Source organism: Hippocampus zosterae, chromosome 20 (assembly GCF_025434085.1).
Source record: "Hippocampus zosterae strain Florida chromosome 20, ASM2543408v3, whole genome shotgun sequence".
Lineage (NCBI taxonomy): Eukaryota > Metazoa > Chordata > Actinopteri > Syngnathiformes > Syngnathidae > Hippocampus > Hippocampus zosterae.
The window spans coordinates 2,562,882-2,581,995 of NC_067470.1; the positions used below are offsets into that span (position 1 = coordinate 2,562,882).

General features: G+C 49.2%; 2 protein-coding genes across 5 annotated transcripts; both read left to right on the top strand.

The window, feature by feature from the left end:
• Nucleotides 1–584: 584 nt before the first annotated feature.
• On the top strand, nucleotides 585–10,621 carry map7d2b (MAP7 domain containing 2b). 4 transcript variants are annotated; one of them, XM_052054875.1, is made up of 16 exons: nucleotides 585–1,150; nucleotides 2,030–2,113; nucleotides 2,321–2,463; nucleotides 3,282–3,417; nucleotides 4,691–4,780; nucleotides 5,552–5,644; nucleotides 5,760–5,854; nucleotides 6,088–6,161; nucleotides 6,430–6,623; nucleotides 6,720–6,858; nucleotides 7,177–7,357; nucleotides 7,463–7,567; nucleotides 7,681–7,744; nucleotides 8,334–8,481; nucleotides 8,569–8,825; nucleotides 8,970–10,621. In XM_052054875.1, the coding sequence occupies exons 1-15, from the start codon at nucleotides 1,111–1,113 to the stop codon at nucleotides 8,801–8,803; spliced, it is 1,821 nt and encodes a 606-aa protein (XP_051910835.1). In that variant the 5' UTR covers nucleotides 585–1,110; the 3' UTR covers nucleotides 8,804–8,825; nucleotides 8,970–10,621. The 4 variants fall into 4 exon arrangements, with proteins under 4 accessions (XP_051910835.1, XP_051910836.1, XP_051910833.1 ...); XM_052054876.1 differs by lacking the exon at nucleotides 2,030–2,113 and having other exon boundaries at nucleotides 586–1,150; XM_052054873.1 differs by lacking the exons at nucleotides 585–1,150; nucleotides 2,030–2,113; nucleotides 2,321–2,463 and having other exon boundaries at nucleotides 3,031–3,417; nucleotides 8,973–10,621.
• A 533-nt stretch (nucleotides 10,622–11,154) lies between these two features.
• On the top strand, nucleotides 11,155–19,100 carry zgc:112982 (uncharacterized protein LOC503771 homolog). Its single transcript, XM_052054872.1, has 10 exons — nucleotides 11,155–11,384; nucleotides 11,833–11,876; nucleotides 12,298–12,894; nucleotides 13,002–13,757; nucleotides 16,729–16,895; nucleotides 16,973–17,093; nucleotides 17,171–17,234; nucleotides 17,334–17,504; nucleotides 17,573–17,675; nucleotides 18,705–19,100. Exons 2-10 carry the CDS (start codon nucleotides 11,842–11,844, stop codon nucleotides 18,716–18,718), a joined length of 2,028 nt encoding a protein of 675 aa, XP_051910832.1. The 5' UTR covers nucleotides 11,155–11,384; nucleotides 11,833–11,841; the 3' UTR covers nucleotides 18,719–19,100.
• The last annotated feature ends 14 nt before the right edge of the window (nucleotides 19,101–19,114 follow it).

Consider the following 19,114-nt stretch of genomic DNA (forward strand, 5'->3'; position numbering starts at 1 on the left):
CTTCACAATCGGGCGGAGGGTTAGGTGGGGCCGGCTTTATTCTGTAACCGAAGACTAATATGTTCAATGTGTGACAGCTGGGTGTCTAATAAAAGATATTAACTCTAATCCCCCCCGCAGTACAGATACATATTTGTTTAATTTATTAAAAAAAATGCCAGGTGATCTTCAATACAGTAAGCTGTTGAATAAAAATGGGACAAAGACAGATGCAACCGAAGAAGTTGACACGTTTTGGAAGTATTGAGGTGAGAGAACAGACTATTAATAAATAATAATAATTCAAATTCGTCAAGCAGAAAAGTCACTGACAGTCCTGTAGCGTAGCAGCTACAATAAAGGATAGAAAATTCTTTAAGATCAATACTAATCCATTTCCACTGTTGTGAAATCATGAATAATTGTGCCGGAACGTGTTTTGCTACATCAATTCCAAAATGGAGACATTTGTTGTTCACGCAAAAATAGGACATGAGCACAATATGACATCTTGGGAACAAACAGCCTGGAGGTCAAATCACGCACGCGTGACGTCATCGCGTATTAACCCCGGTCTGCGCTAGCTGTGACGTCAGGACGCCGCGAGAGGTTTGCCTGCTCACTCCGGCACGTGCGCCAAGTGAGAGCACGTGAGGAAAAACGTGTGTCGAATTCATAGCACATTATTTTGACATTTTGTTGTTCGTATTAATATTATTATTAAACGTTAAAGTCCTCAGTTGGTAGCTTGGTTGTTTCTACTCGGTTGCTAGGTGACTTGGCGAGTGACACTCGTCAAATGAATATGCAAATGAGACAGCGGTGACGGGCTAACTAACGCCGAGTTAATAATAACCCACATGGTGGTGGGTGAAACCGTAATAAAAGTGGCCTTTTTTTACGTTCCCGTCGTTCTGTTTTCGATTGTGTCGTCATCACTGACTTGCTATGCTAATTTAGAGCTAGCTAATGAGGGACGGGTAACAGAGCGCATGTCCCCCCCCTCCTCCTCTCATCCATCCATCCCTCTCTCCTCTTCCCAACATCCTTCATCGTCATTCTTCCATTCGGAGTCATCTGAGTGCCTCCAAAGTATTCTTGGACTAGGATCCGACCCGGCTCGTTCTCATCATGACGCAAGTGGTTCCGACTCGTCCGGCTGCTTTGACAGGTCACTTCTTTTTTCTTCTTCTTCATTTCATTGTACTGACATGCACAAGAAGGAATTAGGGAAAGCATTTGGAGCATTTCTTCCACATCCAGCTCAAGGGCTGTGTACTACTAGTATATTCAGTGTCCTTACTCGTCATCTTTTTTTTTCCATGTTTAGTGAGACTTGACATACGAGCTCAAAAGCATTCATTCCAGGTTCTTGATATCCATCTGCAGTACGAGAAATCTATTTGGACTTACTAGTAGTAGTAGAAGGACAACTACATGCTAGTCGTGAGGCAAGACTGAACTATTTGAGTAATTCTACTACCGGTAGTTAAGATCGACAGCCTCACGAGTAGTACTAGTACTGTGCAGATGTCAACAAATGCACAGGTTTGCCTCACTGGTAACATGCCATAGTTGTTTTACTAGTGTGGAGAATTGTGATAAAGTGGTGGAAATGTTTCACTAGGAGGACAGAGTCATCCTATGTGAGTGCTGTGAGTGTACTGGACATCAAAGATGCAGAAGAAACGCTTTGCAAAAATGGACATTGCAGTTTCTGCATGTGATTGCTGAATGAAATAATATGGAACCAGGTGGAATGATCTGAAAAAAATGAGTTGAGCAGTTGGTTTGAAATCTTTATGAAATGTGTCAAATGGAGGCGAATATAATTTCAGGCTTTTTTGGGGCATTCATTGATTAATTGCAATTAATTTGTGTGTGTGCACGTGTGAGCTCTGGTGGTGTGGGTCCGCAGAGGCGACGGCACCGTCACGTTTTCCTCTCCAGCTTATGTTCTATATTTACTGTGCCTTTACTTCCGGCACAGTGAATCACGTTGTTCACCCTCTCCTCTTGCCCCCCCCCCCCAAAAAAAAAACTAATATAGCTCTGGCCCCTCCTCCTGCAACCCCGCTGACCAAAACAATGGCATCGCCTTGTCAGTCGCCCGCCAGTCACAAGAGCCCCACAGGTTAGCTTTGACCATTTGGCTGTCCAATCCATTTTTTGTCTTCATTAGTGATGCCCAAGTCCGGTCTTCGCGAGCCCCTACCCAACCCTATAGAAAATGGTTGGAAGTGATGTCATATAACTGATGACGCGCAGCGATGGTTGATTCACTCGACGTAAGAACCTATTGGAAAATGTTGACGAGTGCAGCTTGCGGGTATGTGTGCAGAGCTGTCGAAGATGCCGCGGGACAAAGATTGTTGCGCACAGCGGCAGCGAGAGCGCATGACGGCGGCGCCGAGGCGCAAGGATCAGCAGCGCCGCCTGCCGGCCGAGGAAAAGCAACAGCGGCGGCAGCAGGAGGCCGAGAAGGTCAGAGGTCACTTTGAATCTTTCGCATTTGTTGATTGATGGCGCAAAGTTGAAAATCACATTTCATGTTCCGAAAGCACGGCGATATTCCGTATATGGTTATGTCCAAAATACACTTTTGCCACACATTTGCATATAAGGACACAGAAGAAGTGAAGGACAAAATGGTGGCAGTGACTGATGGGTGGCCCCCAAGGCCCTCTGGTCCTCCGAGAGTGTCTCCATTATAGATTCAGTGCCTCTATTGGCGAGCTCGCATCCTCTAGCGGACCCTTCCCCGCCCGCCACCCCGACCCCACAATATAATGACATAATGATCGTGGCCAGAGCGAGTGATGACTTCATCAGCATTTTTTTTTTTTTTTGGTCAGACTTTTTTTTGGGGGGGGGGGTGGTATCGGCAGCTGGTATCGGCAGCCTCCATGAGGTCTCGATACCTTAAAATAAGACTTAAAAGAAGAAGAATATTACATATGTGGCTGTTACATTACATGAAGATGCTCCCCCAAAGGGAGGAAGGTGAGGCAGTGGGAAGGGGAGGGGGAAGAGCGAGGCTGTGGGGGGGGAATGACACAGAGAGAGAGAGAGGAAGTGAGGTGCGCCGCGGTGCTCTCTCGCTCCCTCTGCTCTGGCGTCAGAGCGGCGAGCTTCACACCAAAGAGGAGCAGCGGCAAAGGCAGCAAAGGGGCGAGGCCGCTCGCTCGGATGCGGTTACCATGGCGCAGCCGTCACTCTGCGCATCGCCCGGCGCGCGTCGCCGTAGCGATGGCTCTGTGAGGGAGTGTCTCTTCTTCCCCGTGTCTGAACGCAACGAGCAGGAGAGGCTGGAGGCCCTGGTGCGCCGGAGAGCCGGGTGCGGCGGCGCCGAGCGCCGGGGAGGAGGAGAGGCCCGCGAGCAGCTGGACAACAGGCCCAAGCGATGGACGTGGGGGGGGCCGCCGGATGGTGTCGGGGGTGAGTGTCACAGACGGATGCTGGAGGTCACCAAGGAGACAAAGGAGGAGGAGGAAAGGGTGTGGAGGTTGCGATGCAGGAGCTGCTTTGTCTCCTCCTCCTTCATGCCTCTCGTGCTTTTAGCCTTGGAAATATGCCACAGGTGTGTGTGTGTGCGTGTGTGTGTGTGTGTGTGTATAGAAAAGGCCGCGTCACATCCACGTAACCTTGAATGCAACACCGCCACGTCAACCTTTTCGTTCTTACTTTTCCCCAAAACAAATGACGCAGCCCATTGCAAAGCTTCCCTGCCCCCCCGGCGCGTCACATGACATATCGGCAACGCCAGCGTCAGTAATCGATTACCGGGCCAGCCTAGCGGCTGACCTGCGATCGGACCCGCCCAGCGGCCCGGCTCACTGCAGCACAAGCTTGGCGGCCATTACGGGACAGAGATGCGCACGCTATCTTTTCGCGGGACGTCTCATCCCGTGCGTTTGCTTGATCGTCCTCAAAGAGGGTTTTGCTTGATTTCCACTGTGGTGTGTTGACATGCTTGACCGTCCCCCCCTTTTTTTTGCGGCCTGCAAAAAGTGAGTTTGTGGCGTTTGCGTCTTTGCCGGTTCATTGAAGACTAAAATTGTCCTTCGGTTTGAATGCGAGTACGCTTCTTTGTCCTGCCGTGTGAATGCTTGTTTGTATCCCACCCACGCTTGGAACGTCTCCAGCTCAGCCCTAACCCTAAATCAGAATAAGTGCGATTTTTCATCTTTACGATCGATGATTTTAACAGGAAGTAAAGTAAGTAAATAAGTAAGTCTAAGAGGAGGCCCCTTAATGAAAAGAACCATCACAAGAAGATGTAAAGATGATGTCATCATTGCCGGGATGCTCACCTTAATGTCAATGTTTGGCCGCCATTTTGAAAGTGGCTGTCTACTCTTTGTGCCTCAGAAGCACGTATTTTTTGGGAGGTTGTTTTGCACTTCCTGAATGTTGTGTTCCAGCAAATTTGGACTTTTCATTCTACACATTTACATACATTTGATTTTTTTTTTTTGCCCAATCTACAAATGACCTGGCCCATGTGGCCTTTGAGCACCTAATTCTGCCTAACCCTTCGTCAATTGGATACCAAGTGTGACATCGCCAAAATTCTTCCCAGTTTTTTCTGAACGCATCATGCGGAAATTGATTTCCTGTGGGTGTACAGTATGTGTGCGTGTCTCACACATGTCTGCTCGTGTAAAGCTTTTTTGCTTTTGTCCGCGTTTGCTTCCAACCTGTCGTCCAGGTAACACTAAGACCCCGCCCTGCCACGCCTTTGGCTCCGCTCAGCCCAATCGGCTCCCCGCTGCTTCCAGCACCCACCAAACCCGTAACGGTACAGATGTTGTCTGTGTGTGCCTCGCCCTATTGCTGCCAGCTCGCTTCCCGCCGCCTTTGCATGTCACCATCGCGGCACTCCGGCCCCTGTGTCTTCGGCGTGTGTTGGTTTATCTTCCGATGTGATGATGTGCTGTGTGATGTCATTTCCAGTACAGTCGTAAAATCATCGTCGACCTGCCACGTGTGTTTATCTACGTCGTAATGGAGTTTCCCCCTCCCCCACCCTTCGATCAACAAAGGGCTGTGTCTCTTCCTGTCCTGCTGGTGTCATCTGACACACACACACTATAATATTACAGTTTATCAGTGCCGTGATAAAGCGGAAGCGGATCGACTCAAGACCAAAGAGAGATTGTCTCCAAGACATAAATATTGGAATATAAAAACTGTACTCAAATGACAACGTTGTCATCGAGGTCGCTGTAACATTATGCACCGTTGAGATATTCTTTCGCCTACCACAAGAGGGAGCTCTTTGTAAGAGGGATGAATGTTTCAGCCATATTTAAGTTGAGAGTAGCATACATCATCCCCCCAAAAAATGTTCAACGACTGTCGATGATGTCTCGTGGTCCTCCTGCGGCGCCATCGTCCATTTCACGATGAAGCCGATTCTTGATCACCGTGGTAACCGGACGACATCACTCTGTGGCTCATCCGTCATTTTGGGTGTCATGTTGGCTCTCTTGAGCTCACGTTTGAACACTGACCGACTTCACGACTGACTTCCCGTCAGTGACGTTTTCCGTCTTCTTTTGTTTGAAAGCCTGTGAATTCTTGGCCCCGCCCACCCCGTCCGATCAGCCCATGAGCAAGCAGCTGTCCAACTCGTCCACTGCCCTCCACTCCTCAGAGACAGGTGACTCCCAAACTCGCATTTCCTTTTTCAACTCTGTCCTGTTAGCATCTAGAACAAAGCGAGCGCGAGCGTGCTTGTTTGCGACGTTGTGTACTCCTTGTGTGTCGCCGAGCAGCTTCTTCCAACAAGCACAGAGCTCACAGAAGTTCCTCCAACCGCAGAAGCGTCGCCGCATTCCCCGAGGAGACGCCACGAGCCGGAACGCCCACGGTCAGCACCTGCACACACACACTCAACTCAAATATATTTATAGAGCACTTTCAAACAGCCATCGCTGCATACAATTTAACATATACAATAAACAGTCAAACAAATCGGCAATAAAGACGGTAGAAAGCACCAAACAGTAAAACCAAGAACAAATCAAAGTCATGCGTACACAATTACAGTTCAGTCATTACTCAAGATTCAGAATTCGCCTCCTTTCCAAATGTCCCGCCCAGGGAGAGGCTCCTGCTGCACCTGTTCGCAATTCCTCCTTCAGAGCTAACAGTAAAGGTCCTGCTACGCCAAAAAGGTATACACACATACACACACACACGGGATGGGTGTGTAGTATTGCCATATCAATATTGACCATTTAGACACAAAATGACATTTTTACCGTCGAATGATTTTTTTTTTTCAAAGCGGCAAAATAAACAGGCCCAATGAATTCTTAGCCAATGAAATGTACTCATTATTTTCGTGAATATATTTCTAAGCCTTTCATGCACCCTGTAAGCTGATAAGCTGTCCACTGTATTCACCCAAATGTCACGCCGATGCGGTGGTTTTGCTTCCAGGGTGCGAGCGAGCAGAAGTCGGGCTCAGTCGCCCTGCTCGCCGGGTCAGTACCCGCCCTCCCCTCTCCGGCAGAGGGCCACCACTCCCGGCGGCGACGACAGGGCTCACCACGGCACCTTGGACAGGAAATCCGGCAAATGTGAAAGCTCCGACAAGAAGATCCCGAAATCTACCAGCAGAGAATTGTGTGCAGGTGAAGAGCACGAGGCCTTGGTCAAAAATGACGCTTTTGGACGATGCGCTGACATGACGCTGAACTCGTCGCATTTTTTCCCCCCTACGCTTTAAGAGTCCCCGGGAACGCCCACGGGCCGCAGCGTAGGCGGCACCATGGACGCCGAGGAGGCATCGCGACTGCTGGCCGAGCGCCGCCGCCTGGCTCGGATACAGAAGGAGCAGGAGGAGCGGCAGCGGCGGGAGGAGGAGCTGTGAGTCCAATTCAGTGTCCATTTGGACATCAAAATAAATATACACAAATGAAAATATTCATATAGTCAAAATAAAAATTGTACTTGTTGTTGCACTCAATCTTTTTCTCCATTAAAAAAAAATGAATGCAATTAAATTATCGATAATGACGTTAAAATGAGAAATTATTGCATTAATTCATATTTTTCCAATATGGGTGTGTTATTATATAAAAAATAAATAATACACCAAAAAATACTTAATTTTAATTTGTCATTTAAAAAAAATAAAAAAACATTGTCAAGAAGCGTTCGCTCATCGCCTCCTGGCTCCCGCAGGCTGCGAGCCGAGGAGGAGCGCAGGAGGCAGCAGGAGGCCCGGGAGCTTCAGGAGAGAGCGGCGCAGCAGGCGGAGGAGGAGCGAGCCCAGCGCGAGGAGGAGAGGAAGAGCAGAGAGGAGGAGGAGCGCCGGCAGAAGGAGCAGCGATGGAAGGACATGCAGGAGCAGCTGGACCAGGAGGTCTGCTCTGGTCTTTGTTTCGATTGTTTCGCCGGCCGACAAACATCGCGTGGCAGCAGTGATGTGCTCCGGCTTTTAATTCATTTATTTTTTGCTACTCATCAGAGGGAGGAGGCCTTCCAGCGAGTCCAGAGAGAAGCCGAGAGGAAGAGGAGGGAGCGGGAGCAGCTTCACATTCAGGAGGAGCAGGAGAGGCAGCAGAGGAAGAAGGTGAGAGGAGGAGGAAGAGGAGGAAGATGCGTCTCCTTCTCATGAAACTGCTGCTTGCTGCTTCTTGACACCAACGGTTCCTCCTTCATCACCCATCTTTTCCCGTCCTGTAGAGAATTGAGGAAATCATGAAAAGAACACGCAAGAGTGACGTGGACGCTCCGCCCGCTGCTGGAGGTACCTCCGCCATCTTCTAACGTGCACGCTATTTTGTTTATCTCGTGCTCTATCGGTGACCTCATGCATGCCTGCCGTCACCCGAGTGTGACTCAGCAGGCATGGAAATGCGCCCTCTACTGGACTACACCAGAACTACCGCAGAGAGTCAGTTCAAAGTGAAAATGTACTGTACATATTTTTTGAATCTGTAAAATAAAAAAAGTCAACGTCCTGAAAAAAAATTCTAAATTGAAACTTGGATGGCACAAAACACCAAGAACGATTAAAAACAATTGTTCGAATGTATATACAGCTATACCCGGTGGTGTCCGACTGTGTTGTGTTTATGAATATTAATGACGCACAGCAGGATTTCTTCATCCGTTGGTCATGTGACCCTCATAATAGATGGATAGTTAACCCCCAACCCCCCACAAAAAAATTGTGTGTTAGAAATTCCAATTCAAAAATGCCCAAAGATACAGCCCCCTTCAAAAGTATTGGAACGGCAAGTTCACCTTTTGTTTGAAGCCACCCACTTTTCAAGTGAGCAGATGAAGTGGAAAACGAAATCAATCTTGCATGTCGCGCTGTGACGTGTTGTCAGCGTGCGACGTGAGGTCCGGAATGGCGGCGCTCGTCTTGGTGGAGGACGCCCCGACTCCCGCCGAGGCGCCCGTCATCCTGCTGGGCCCCCTGGAGAACAAGAGCTGCGTGGACGAGCTGTCGGACGGCGTCCAGTCCATGGACGTCAGGTGAGGAAGTACTCACCAAAGTGCTTCAACACATGAAATTTTTGGGTCAGCGTTGGTCCCTGTAAGTTGTTCGTCGGTGTCCGTCAGTCCAGTGTCTAGGGACGAGCCGGCCAGCGCTCAGGAGTTCTCGCCGGTGACGGACGGGTCGGACCGCTGCACCCTGGAACATATGATGGACGTGGAACCGCAGGCGCCCCCCTTTGCCAGGCTGCGGGCCGGCAGCGGCGTGGGCGACCTTAACGAGAACCTCCTGATCCAAGCGTATAGCACCGCCGCCGAATCCTCGCCGCTCATCCACGGCTCCGGTGAGGTGGATGTGTAACCTGCCGGATGTGGACGCGCAGGTACAACACTTTGTCCACAGTACGGCGTGTACGAGCAACCTTAATATTTTCATCTTTAACTGTTACAAACGCAACATAAGGACTGTATTTCCAGCGTCACAGACACAGTGGAACACTTCCTGTTTTTCTTCTTTTTGTTTTTAGGAGATTTCCATCCTCGGCTTCTCGACTGAATGCAGCAGCGATCGTCATTTTCTCTCCGGGAAGAGCCGCTGCTCATCAGCGTTCAACCCGACGGCTCCCCAAAAACTTCCCAAAATGAGCACACGTAGCTTCTTCAGTAACTCCAAACTTCACTGGTTGATTTAGTGATTGAATGATGACACGTCACAATTTGTAATGTTTGTCAACAACGGGGGGGGGGGCCTGGATACTTTCGTGTGGCAGAAGGTGAGGAAAACGGAGTGGCTGTAGCTTCTGATGGATGATTGATATGTACGTCCGTCATGGTTTCATCATGACGACGAGTTCAGTTTGTATGCATGCCTGGGCTGAGTAGACCACACCGCGCGATCCATTTCAAATCTGCGCCATTATTCCGAGCATTACAAAAGTCAAGCTCAAGCGATCGTGGCCTTCAAAAGGGGTCACCAAAAGAACCACACAACGGTGGGCTGAGCTCATTTACAAATTATGGTGGTATGATATACACCAAGGTGAAGTCAAGTGAAGATTATTTATCTGGACCGATGAGGTTAGGGGTGGGGGAAGCGGCAGTTAGACAGGCCAAAATCCAGAGACATGCTGCATATTAAGTGGCATTTCTTTTCTTGCTGGCTCTGGAATGACTAGACAGTCCCCATCTTCCCACCATGCCATTTTAGAATCGACCTAGCTGTTGAAATGTTAATTAGAGCCATGAAGACAGTTGTCGCCATCACTCCATCTCGAGCAAATGACACTTGAGGGTTTGTTCACTCCCGGTGCCATCGGAGGACGCTTCACCTTTTGCCATCTTGGATGTTTGTTTGCCTGTGTAAGGAATTTAATTGGAAGATATGCAGATGACGATTTAAGAGGAGCGGTTGATCATCCAGGCAAACGTTAAGACAACAGAGATGATGATTATTAATCTGATGACTGCAGACTTTTCCAAAAGATCTCAGAGGAGAGGAACATCTGTTTCCTGCTGAAGTCCAAGTGGGCCACCTTCACTGCTGCCCGCTTAAATCTGCTTCCAGCTTGCGTTTTTGGGACATATGTAAATAAGCGGGAGAGAAAAAGTCTTCACTGGAGGTGTTAAGGGACTTGGTTGCTTGGTTTGTCCATATTGTTGATTTGTAGCCTGTAGCTTCGGCGGACATTTTGTGGACCAGATTCCACTGCCAGGGTCTAAGAAATGTCACACGGTTTTCAGACGTGCACTAGCCGCAAAAAGTTTGGAAGAATGAGCTGTGAGGTGAAATCTCCAGACTTTTTGCGAGTCGTGTATGTGTGTAGTTGTCAGGCAGCGACTAACAACGCTAGCTGGTGTATGCACTATTATTACTCTACCCCACGTTAACTCTCGCCCCCAAATATACCTCACCTGTGGACACTCGTCACCTCTGAGGCCTTCAACCTCGAGTGCACCTCCATGTTGGCACACGGGAGGTGAGGGAGGAGCAGAAAAACATGTTTATACACACACACACACACACACACGTTAGCTTTGCGCTCATTGTGGTTGCGAGGCTGACATAAAGGCCGCCCGTGTCTCCTCTACTACTCTTACGCCGCAGCCTGGTTGAGTATATCATTGTAGATGTGATGCATGGATTACTGCTAAGTAGCATCAATAAATGTCATCAAGCGATCATGTGTGTCTGTTGGTTGACCGATCCATGCCGGCGACAGGCAAGACGTTTAAATGTCCGCTTGTGGGTTACAGGTTCAGAAAGGGACAAAAGATACAGTTATGTCTACCATTTTGGGATTTTCCTCAGACACAAGCTTGTTCAGAAATGTCTTCATTATTTACATCTCTATCCGGACAACAAATAGATTTGTCAGGATGATTCCACCTCAAATACACTCTATTCACGAGTCCTGCTTTTCCACTTCTCGTGTGACTTTTGGCTTACTCGTCGTACAACGCGAAACTGGAAATCAAGCATCTAGAATGAACGCTCAAATAGCAACTTGATTACGTTACTACTGAGGCAAACCTGCATACTAGTTGATAGCTAGTGTCCAACTCATACGCCAAAGCAGTGCTATTACAGAAAGAAGTCGGAATGCAGTAGATGAACTCGAACTACAGTTAAAATTGTTGAAGAAATGTGAGATTTGCCTCATACGCCAGAACAGTTGGTGGCGGTAATGTGCCGACACGTCATTTGCAACTACCTCAAACATGGGAAGGCGAAGAAGAAAAGCGAGACCAAAAAAAAAAATGAACGCGCATTCAGCCATTTTCCGTCACATTTGGGCGGGATAGCAGCGCAAGGGCGATTTTGGCGTGTATTTCTATCAATAAATAGGACTGGCAGCTGAAATCACCGAGTGTACATTTCGTTGCTTTATAGCGCGCTTGGTTTTCGCTGCGGTACTCGACTGAGGACGTCTCGGAAGACGCAGGTATTTGCGCCAATTGCTAGTTAGCCATAGATAGCGCATCTCTTCTTGTATGTGCTGCCACAGCTTTACGTGTTATTGGAAGGTTTTGCTAAAGATTGAAGTGTCGTTCACTGGACCCATCTCGTAGTAGTTAAAGTGCTCCCCCAAAAAGAAAAGGTGTGTGAAAGAAGGGAGCGCTAACATTAGCTTTGATGCTAACTGCGGCTACCTGTAGTTGCGCTCCAAGCTGCCACTGTGAGCACCACGTGACTGGCAACAGCATTCACGAATTGCACTGTAGAATACTGCGACTTTTGTCATTTGTAAATTTTAAACACTTGTAAGACTTCGTGAATTCCACGAAACCTTCAGAACGCTGTGAAATGTCTGTTGGAAATGGTTTACAAGGCATTATGTAACAGTTCTGTGTTGACTTTATTCTCTCTGAACATTTGCTTTCCCTTAAAAGGCCGCGGAAATGTCCAGGCAGATGTCTCCGCCACCACAAAGCAGGTAGATGCAATGACAACATACAAGGCCCACTTTACAGTCGCTCCAGGATTTACCTCTTTTTTTGTCATTGCTCCCAATAATGTTTGATTGTGTGTTATTTGTAGTAGCTTACTTTATAATAATCATTACGATTTTGTTCCTTTTTGCCTCGGTTGGTGACATCTCTCACATGAACTCATCTACAAAACATGACATTAAAATGATTGTGGTTCAGTTACTGGCTTGGTTTATAACATTTGTCAGGAAGTCTGTGAAAATGTTGAACGCTGTTTTCCAGAAATGGATTGCAAGATGGCACAACTTTAACAGAAATGGATGGGATTTGCATAAATTGTTGCTGTTGTTTAAATTCTTCGAGGAACTGATTGGTGTCTGTTGCAAAAACGTTCCATGTGCTCATTGTGATTGCGCTGCTTTCCAGGAGGTTTCCATGGGATGAACACAGACCTTACAGAGGTTCCGCGGAACGGCATAGAGGTCCATCGGACTGGAGGCCCAATGCCAGAGATGACGAATGTCGATTTGGTGAGGACATGTTCCCACAAGGCCATAGGAAAGTCCCTCCTCCGCAGGATTCCTTTTGGCGTCAGCGAGATCAGGAGGGGAGTTTTCACCGGCGGCCGTCACCTCAACGCAACTTCAAGGACCGCCCAAGAGGCTCCCCCCAGCGGGATGGCGGATTTGATCCAGACAGACCAAGGAGAGGCTTCAGAGAAAATGTTCACAGTTTTAACAGCAGAGGACGGTCACCCTGCTCACATCCGAGATTCCGGGGGGAACCGCTGCCTACTAACGGTCTCTCAGATCACTCGCAGGGAGCGCCGGACTGGAGGCGGGACTCCGATTGGCGATGCCAAGGGCGGTTTCGACACGCCAGCCCCGGTGTTCGATCCGAGGAGCAAAGAGCAAGCAGAAGAGAAAAGAGCACTGAAGGTCTGAACAGAAGCAGGCAAAGAGAGGACGACCAGCCCGCCTTAAAGCGGCCGAAATCGGAAATAGACGGCCAACATCACAGCGGGTAATTTTACAGCCAACTCAAACTTGTGAGGCACACAAACTATATCCTCTTCTTGCGTTCTGCTGACTTTCACTTGTCGATGTTGACCTGCCGTCTCGCTGTCGCAGGTTCAGGCGCAACAACAAGGATTCTGGGGATTGGCGCTACTCATCCGTCAAGAGTGAAGGAGACTTCTCCCGGGATCCTCCAGGCTCAGGAACTCCTCACTTCACTGAACACGCTCAGGGATTCCAAAACAACCGTAAAAGACCGCAACGGGAACACTTGGATAACGGCGGACACCGTGACGCCGGGTTGCGACACAAACGCACCGGATCAGCAGGCTCCTCACAAGAGCAGTTCCAGACTACAAATAGCAGGTCCGAAGTCCGGGAAGATTCCAGAAGTCGCCACTTTCCAGATAATTGTAGGGACGGCTCGGAAAGCAAGAGGAGCTCCCCGCCGCAAGAATGGGCAAATTTTGCGAGACGAGGCTCCCCGACAATTCAGAGGGAGAGGGGCGGGTCTCATGTGGCCAGAGGTGGGTTCAGTCACAGCGGGAAGCGGACAAACTTTCAGCAGGACTCCCAGAGCTACCAAAACCTTCCTCGTGAGGAGCCTAGAGCGGGATACAAATCCCAAAGTGAAGCTGGTTACTCCAATGCGGAGAAGGAAGGGGAGGAGCCCAGCAGGACAGAAGACAACAGACGCTTGGAACAGATCCGGCCCGCCAATGTGGACCGAAACGATCACAGGAGCGCCGTGGACGTGGACTGGCCCAGGCCCCGTGCGTGGAAGGAACCAGACTCCAAAAACATGACGGTGGTCACGGAGGAAACGCTCGTCATCAAATTGGACATGAGCCGGCCCACCCTGCGCACCAGGTATAGTATTCCCATTGGTCCTCGTCGCTCAAAGTTAGAAAACAAGCAGGAAGAGGAAAGAATTGAAGTTAGGGTGAGTTTTTACTGGGCAGCGGACGAGTAGGGTGAGAGACACCCGGAATGTTCTTCAGAGGGGGGCCCGGATGTGACAGAAGGACGAACGGAAATTGGATTGAAAACCTCTCAGCTCGCGTCTGACGTCTTCAGGAGAAAAGAGAAAAATTAGAATTGGAAGGTTGTCATCATGTGGCCTGTTCTGTCAGAAAGGTCGTCAAAAGAGAGAAAATTGGGATGCAACCCCCAACATCACCTCTTCCCTCAAGGTTCTTGATGACATCACTGGTGGAAGAGTTGGCATTCCATGGAATGCTTTCGCTTCCTGTTGCCGAGGCGGAACCATTTTGGAGTAGAGAAGCTGCATCGGGGTGGACGTGGGCGAATTGTGCAACTTTCTGCCGCATCAGCACATTTAGAACGCGTCGCACCTCGGCGGCGACGTGAAAATACGCCGCTCGAGGAAGGCCCCGGAAGTCCTTTCAAGGATCACACGATGAATCAAGTGGAAAGGTGAACGCTTGGAAGAGGAGATGATGACAAACCTCCGCGAGGAAGTTTCACTTGGAGACTCGTGAAGTCCTTGTCAAAGATCTCATTGAATAAAATGTGCGGCTTTTTATTCCTGTTGAACCTTTTTTCCCCCGGCGAACGACTTGAGTGATCCGGATGAAATGTTGAAAAGCTCGGTTGGAATGCGGCAAAAACCCGGAATCCATTCCCACGCCAAACGCGGTCACGTGACGACACGCACGGCCGACGACTGAGAGGCAAATTTGAACAGCGGCGAGAAAAGTTTCTTGATCTTTTCAAGGATGTCAGTCGGGCCGACGGAAAGTGGCTACGAGGGAACATTCCAAGTCGCCTTCATTTCACGGGAGCGGCGGCGCCGTAATCGACGTCCTTTTATCCGAACGTGGAGCTTGAACGTACTGGACTGAACATGACAACGAATCAACATCCGGAGCAATCTGGTTTCATTTATAGGAAACGGTTACCACAACGGACGTCCTCCTGTTCACACGATTCCGTCCGATGAATCTAACGACCATCCTCAGTCGTCTTTATTTTTCGGCAACAGTCGCACAAGCGTCCAAGTCCTTCCAAAAAAAAAGAACAGAAGTAAACCTGTTGGACAACAAGTTCGCACCCGGAAGCCATCCCGTCGATGCCAACGAACGTCCCGTCTTCGTTTCAAGGAACGGACCAGACGTCCATCCAGCGCTTGCCAACAAGTGCAAGTGAACATGAATGCTAACGAACGACTAAATCCCAAACTCCTTTTTGAGGAAGAGAATCGCAGCAATGGACCTGGTCCCATCCCACCGCGGACATTGGACGGGATGCTAATGAAAGTCGGCTCCTTTGAAAGGAAACGGGGATCGCAAGTATTCGTCCCTCTCAACTTGACTTTGCCAAAGAAAATATGAGGCGTCATCTTTAAAACACAGACGTGAACCTTGGGATGCGACGCGGGGTTTCCATTCAACGTAACGCCATCTCGTATCCATGAATGTCGGGTGGAACCACGAGGAGGAAGGACGGAAGGAGTAGCGGGGATGTGTGACATCACTGCCTCATCCACGACGTGAGCCACGAGGTGCACAAAAGTGACATCACCGCTAGAACACGCCGGATTGATGTGACTTCGGGAATGAAGATGGGATGTCAGCTCAACCTTCCAACCAGATGTCGTTGTCAGGAGGCGGGACAAGAGGACCACCACCATTAAACAGAAGAATTATTTGAAGTCAATCAAATGTCACCAGGCAGGACAGTAGGACGAAGTGACATCATCACGTTCAGTTCAAACCTTAGTTTGAGACTTACGATTTAGGGTTGGGAGGGCTGAATTGTCAGTCAAACGTAACACCCAGAACACGTCACCAGTGGTAACGGAGCGTGTTGAAGATGTGATGTGAGGTTTGCCGAAGATGTGAGACGATGGAAGCAAGTGACATCATTGGCGTCACTTTAAGAGCGCTCAAGACGTGATTTGTGGTCAGGCCATGTGACGGACCGCCGACGAGACCGTCGTTTGGTGGGCGAGGATATTTCTTGCGTGTCAAAGTGTGGGGGGGGGGGGCGATCGGGTTGCCACCACAGTAAACCACAATTCTCCATGGCGGAGAATCAGAGGCCAGCCTATGTTGTCACTTCCTGTTGACATCAAATGGCACGCCATCCTCGCCCAGCGTAGTATCAATCTTGTTATCTTCATTCACCCGAGCGCTATTTCCAGCTTTGTTGTGCTTGTGCATAGCTAAGGCCAAACGCTGACTGCAGGTTGTGAAGGTGGTCAGGTAAGTCATGTCATTTTTAATTTTTTTTTTTTTAATCATTGAAATGGAACCTTGTTTTCAGTATTTCACTTTGAAAATGCACCAGTTCCCGCCCTTGGAGACCATGCCCAGACGCAAATACCGAACCTCCCATGATGAACGACGACGCCGCTCCACCGCCAAATAGTCAATGATTATAAACCCAAACTTCAAAGTCACTTTACGGCATCCGTCCGTGATCTTCGGGCGCCTCTCCTCACTTGAGTGACAAGTGCGCTGGAGCCTCTCCCTGCTGGCATTGTGTGAGACGGAGGGGGTGGGGGGGCACACCTCGGACTGGTTACCCGCCGATTGAACGGCACGAACCATTCACAGCATCCCAGTTCGCCATGGCTGAAGCGAAGCTGCCCAATTTTGGAATTCTTGGGAGGAAGCTGGAGAAAAACCCACGTAACCCCAAACCAGAATGTGCTTGCTGGAGAACTTGCAAGTGGATCCAAACCCCCGACCTAGAAACTGTGTTGGCCCTCAGATGATTACGTTTTTAGAAAAAAGTGAATTTTCGGAGGGTAAAATAACAAAATGTTGAAACCCCCCCCCCCCCCCCCCCCCCATCTTCCTCTTCTCCCTGGCAGCTCGCTGTGTTACTCCGCAGAGCGCCAGCTCTCAATCGACTTGGTCAACGTCGCTCGCCAGCATCAGGACTTACCGCCGGAGGCGTCGGGAAGCACGCCGGAGAGCAAAGGCGCGCACGGGGGGGCGTTTGCCGAGCAAATCATCACGCTGGTGCACAGCGTCAAAGGTCAGAATCGCATGTTGGCCTTGTTGTGCTTGAAATGAGGTCACGGGCCTCACGTTTGACTTGCGTGCGTGTCGCAGAGCTGTACTTCAAAGGCACCGGGATCACGCTCGACCAACGCTTCTCTGCGCCGCAACGAGGAGACGATGGTGAAGAAGAGCCGCGGGGGCTGACGCTGAACCAGAGGTTCTCATCGAATCAGTATGTCACACCGATCGGCGGACGTGATGCTTTATACAACCGAGTCTGCCACACTGCAATATCGTCGTCATCCTCAGCGTGAACACGACGCCGCCGCCCTCCGACATCCAGCCGCTCTTTCCTGTTTTGAGCGGCGTGCAGGTGACGCCCACTTCCCGTTTTTCTGTGGTGACACCGCACACTTCACCTTGACAGACCATCACCATTTAATTTTTTATCCCCCCACCCCCTCCCTCCCAGATGCTGCACGGCCCCGGCGACCTCAGACACGACCTTGAGAGGCGGCGTCAAAAGCGTCTGGAGTGCGTGACCGTCACCATACAGGGAGGCCGCCACCCGCCCCCTGCCAAGGACGAATACGCCGATGGGATGTCGCCGGACGAGCGGGACTGCAGGCGGGATGGCAACACGGTGAGGCCGAAAACACGCGTGGACCGAGGTCGTCTGGGGAATATTGAACCGTGCGTGCTTGCGTGCAGGGTTTCAGGCGAGGTGGTCCGTACAGGATGAACGTCCGCGGCACGTCGAGGTTTAAGATGGGACAGACCATCAGGATGCAGAACCGCCACAACAATGATGAGGGTGAGCTCAAAACGGTTGTAAAGAGCGCACGTGACCTAGAAGCCAATTTTAAACGAGCGGAGGTTTACACCCAGAACTGCTCGGCAGCCAATGTATGGGTTGCCAGTATATGTGTCAAATTAGGGTTACGTTTTTTGGGGGGTTTTTCCCCCAGACCTGGCTGAGTTGCAGGTGTCACTTCAAAAAAAAAAAATTCTCTGGAAATAATGAAACCTAAAACCAAATCATCGATCCCTCTTGTGTAATATTGCTAAATTGGTGTTTTTTTTTTTTAATTGCTCAACATAACCAAATAATAATTGGTTGCAAAGAGTAATTAGGGGGGGCATTTTGTCATCCACTTAAATGGAAAATAAAATTTGCGTCCTATTCATCACGAGAATATTGGTCAACAAATTTTGACTATTAAAAAAAAAATCTGAGGTAAAAGTAATTTTTTCCACATTTTGCACAAGGCAAAAATCCACATTGCACACGCTTTAATAGGTCAAACTGCAAAGCAAAAAAAAAAAGTAAATTTCTCCAAATCGACATTCTCGCAGGAAGTGAAGACATTTTTTTTTTCATTTGGGATCAAAAATACACTGAGGGACACAAATCCATCTCGGATTCAAATTTGCCGTCCACCATTGTTATTGTTTCAAGCAATTGTTGGTTGCAGATGGAGTCGCTATTGGGCAAATGTGGCGCCGAACCATGACTGAGAACTCGTTAAAAGCCGTGACAAAAATTGCATAATGGCGTCTGTCCCCTTTTAGTATTTTCGTTGTTCCCTCCCGCAGCTCAGCGCGTCTTTTTTAAGATGTCTTTTTTTCGCACGGGCTTGTGTAACGACCACGCCGTCCTCTTTCACCTCAAGAGCGCTCGTCCAATCCCGTTTGGTCTTGTCGCTCGGCCACGCACACACGGCTAAAAAATCCTCCGCTGTCGTCGTGATCCGCATTAGAGCCGCCGCCTCTTGACTTAACCTCAATTTCTTTTTCCCTCCTGCTGTGCGTGTGTGTTTGTGTGCGTGTCCCTTCCCGGCAGGTCCCAGCTGGTGACGGCGCCCCGCCAACGGCGACGAGTTTGCAATGTTTAGTCTGCCCCACTGCTTCCCCTGATGCTCTTTCCTATCATCCCTTTAAAGTGAGTCCTTGTTTTCGTCCGTTGTTCTCCATGTAGTCTTGTTTGAGTTTCCACCTGCTCTGCAGACAACCCGTTTGAGCATTTACTTCCATCTTGTACTCGTGCAAAGAATTCTACGAATTCATTCAGGACGTACTTGTACACGGACCTTAAGATGGAAATCAGCAAACGGAATAAATGCTCAAGCCGCTTGCCTTTTGTTTCGTACATGTGAGAGATGGAACGATAAGGTGTGGACAGATTTTATTTTGATCTGTTGTGACAATAATAATAATAATAAAAAAAACTTTCACTTCATCTTTTGTGTGCTG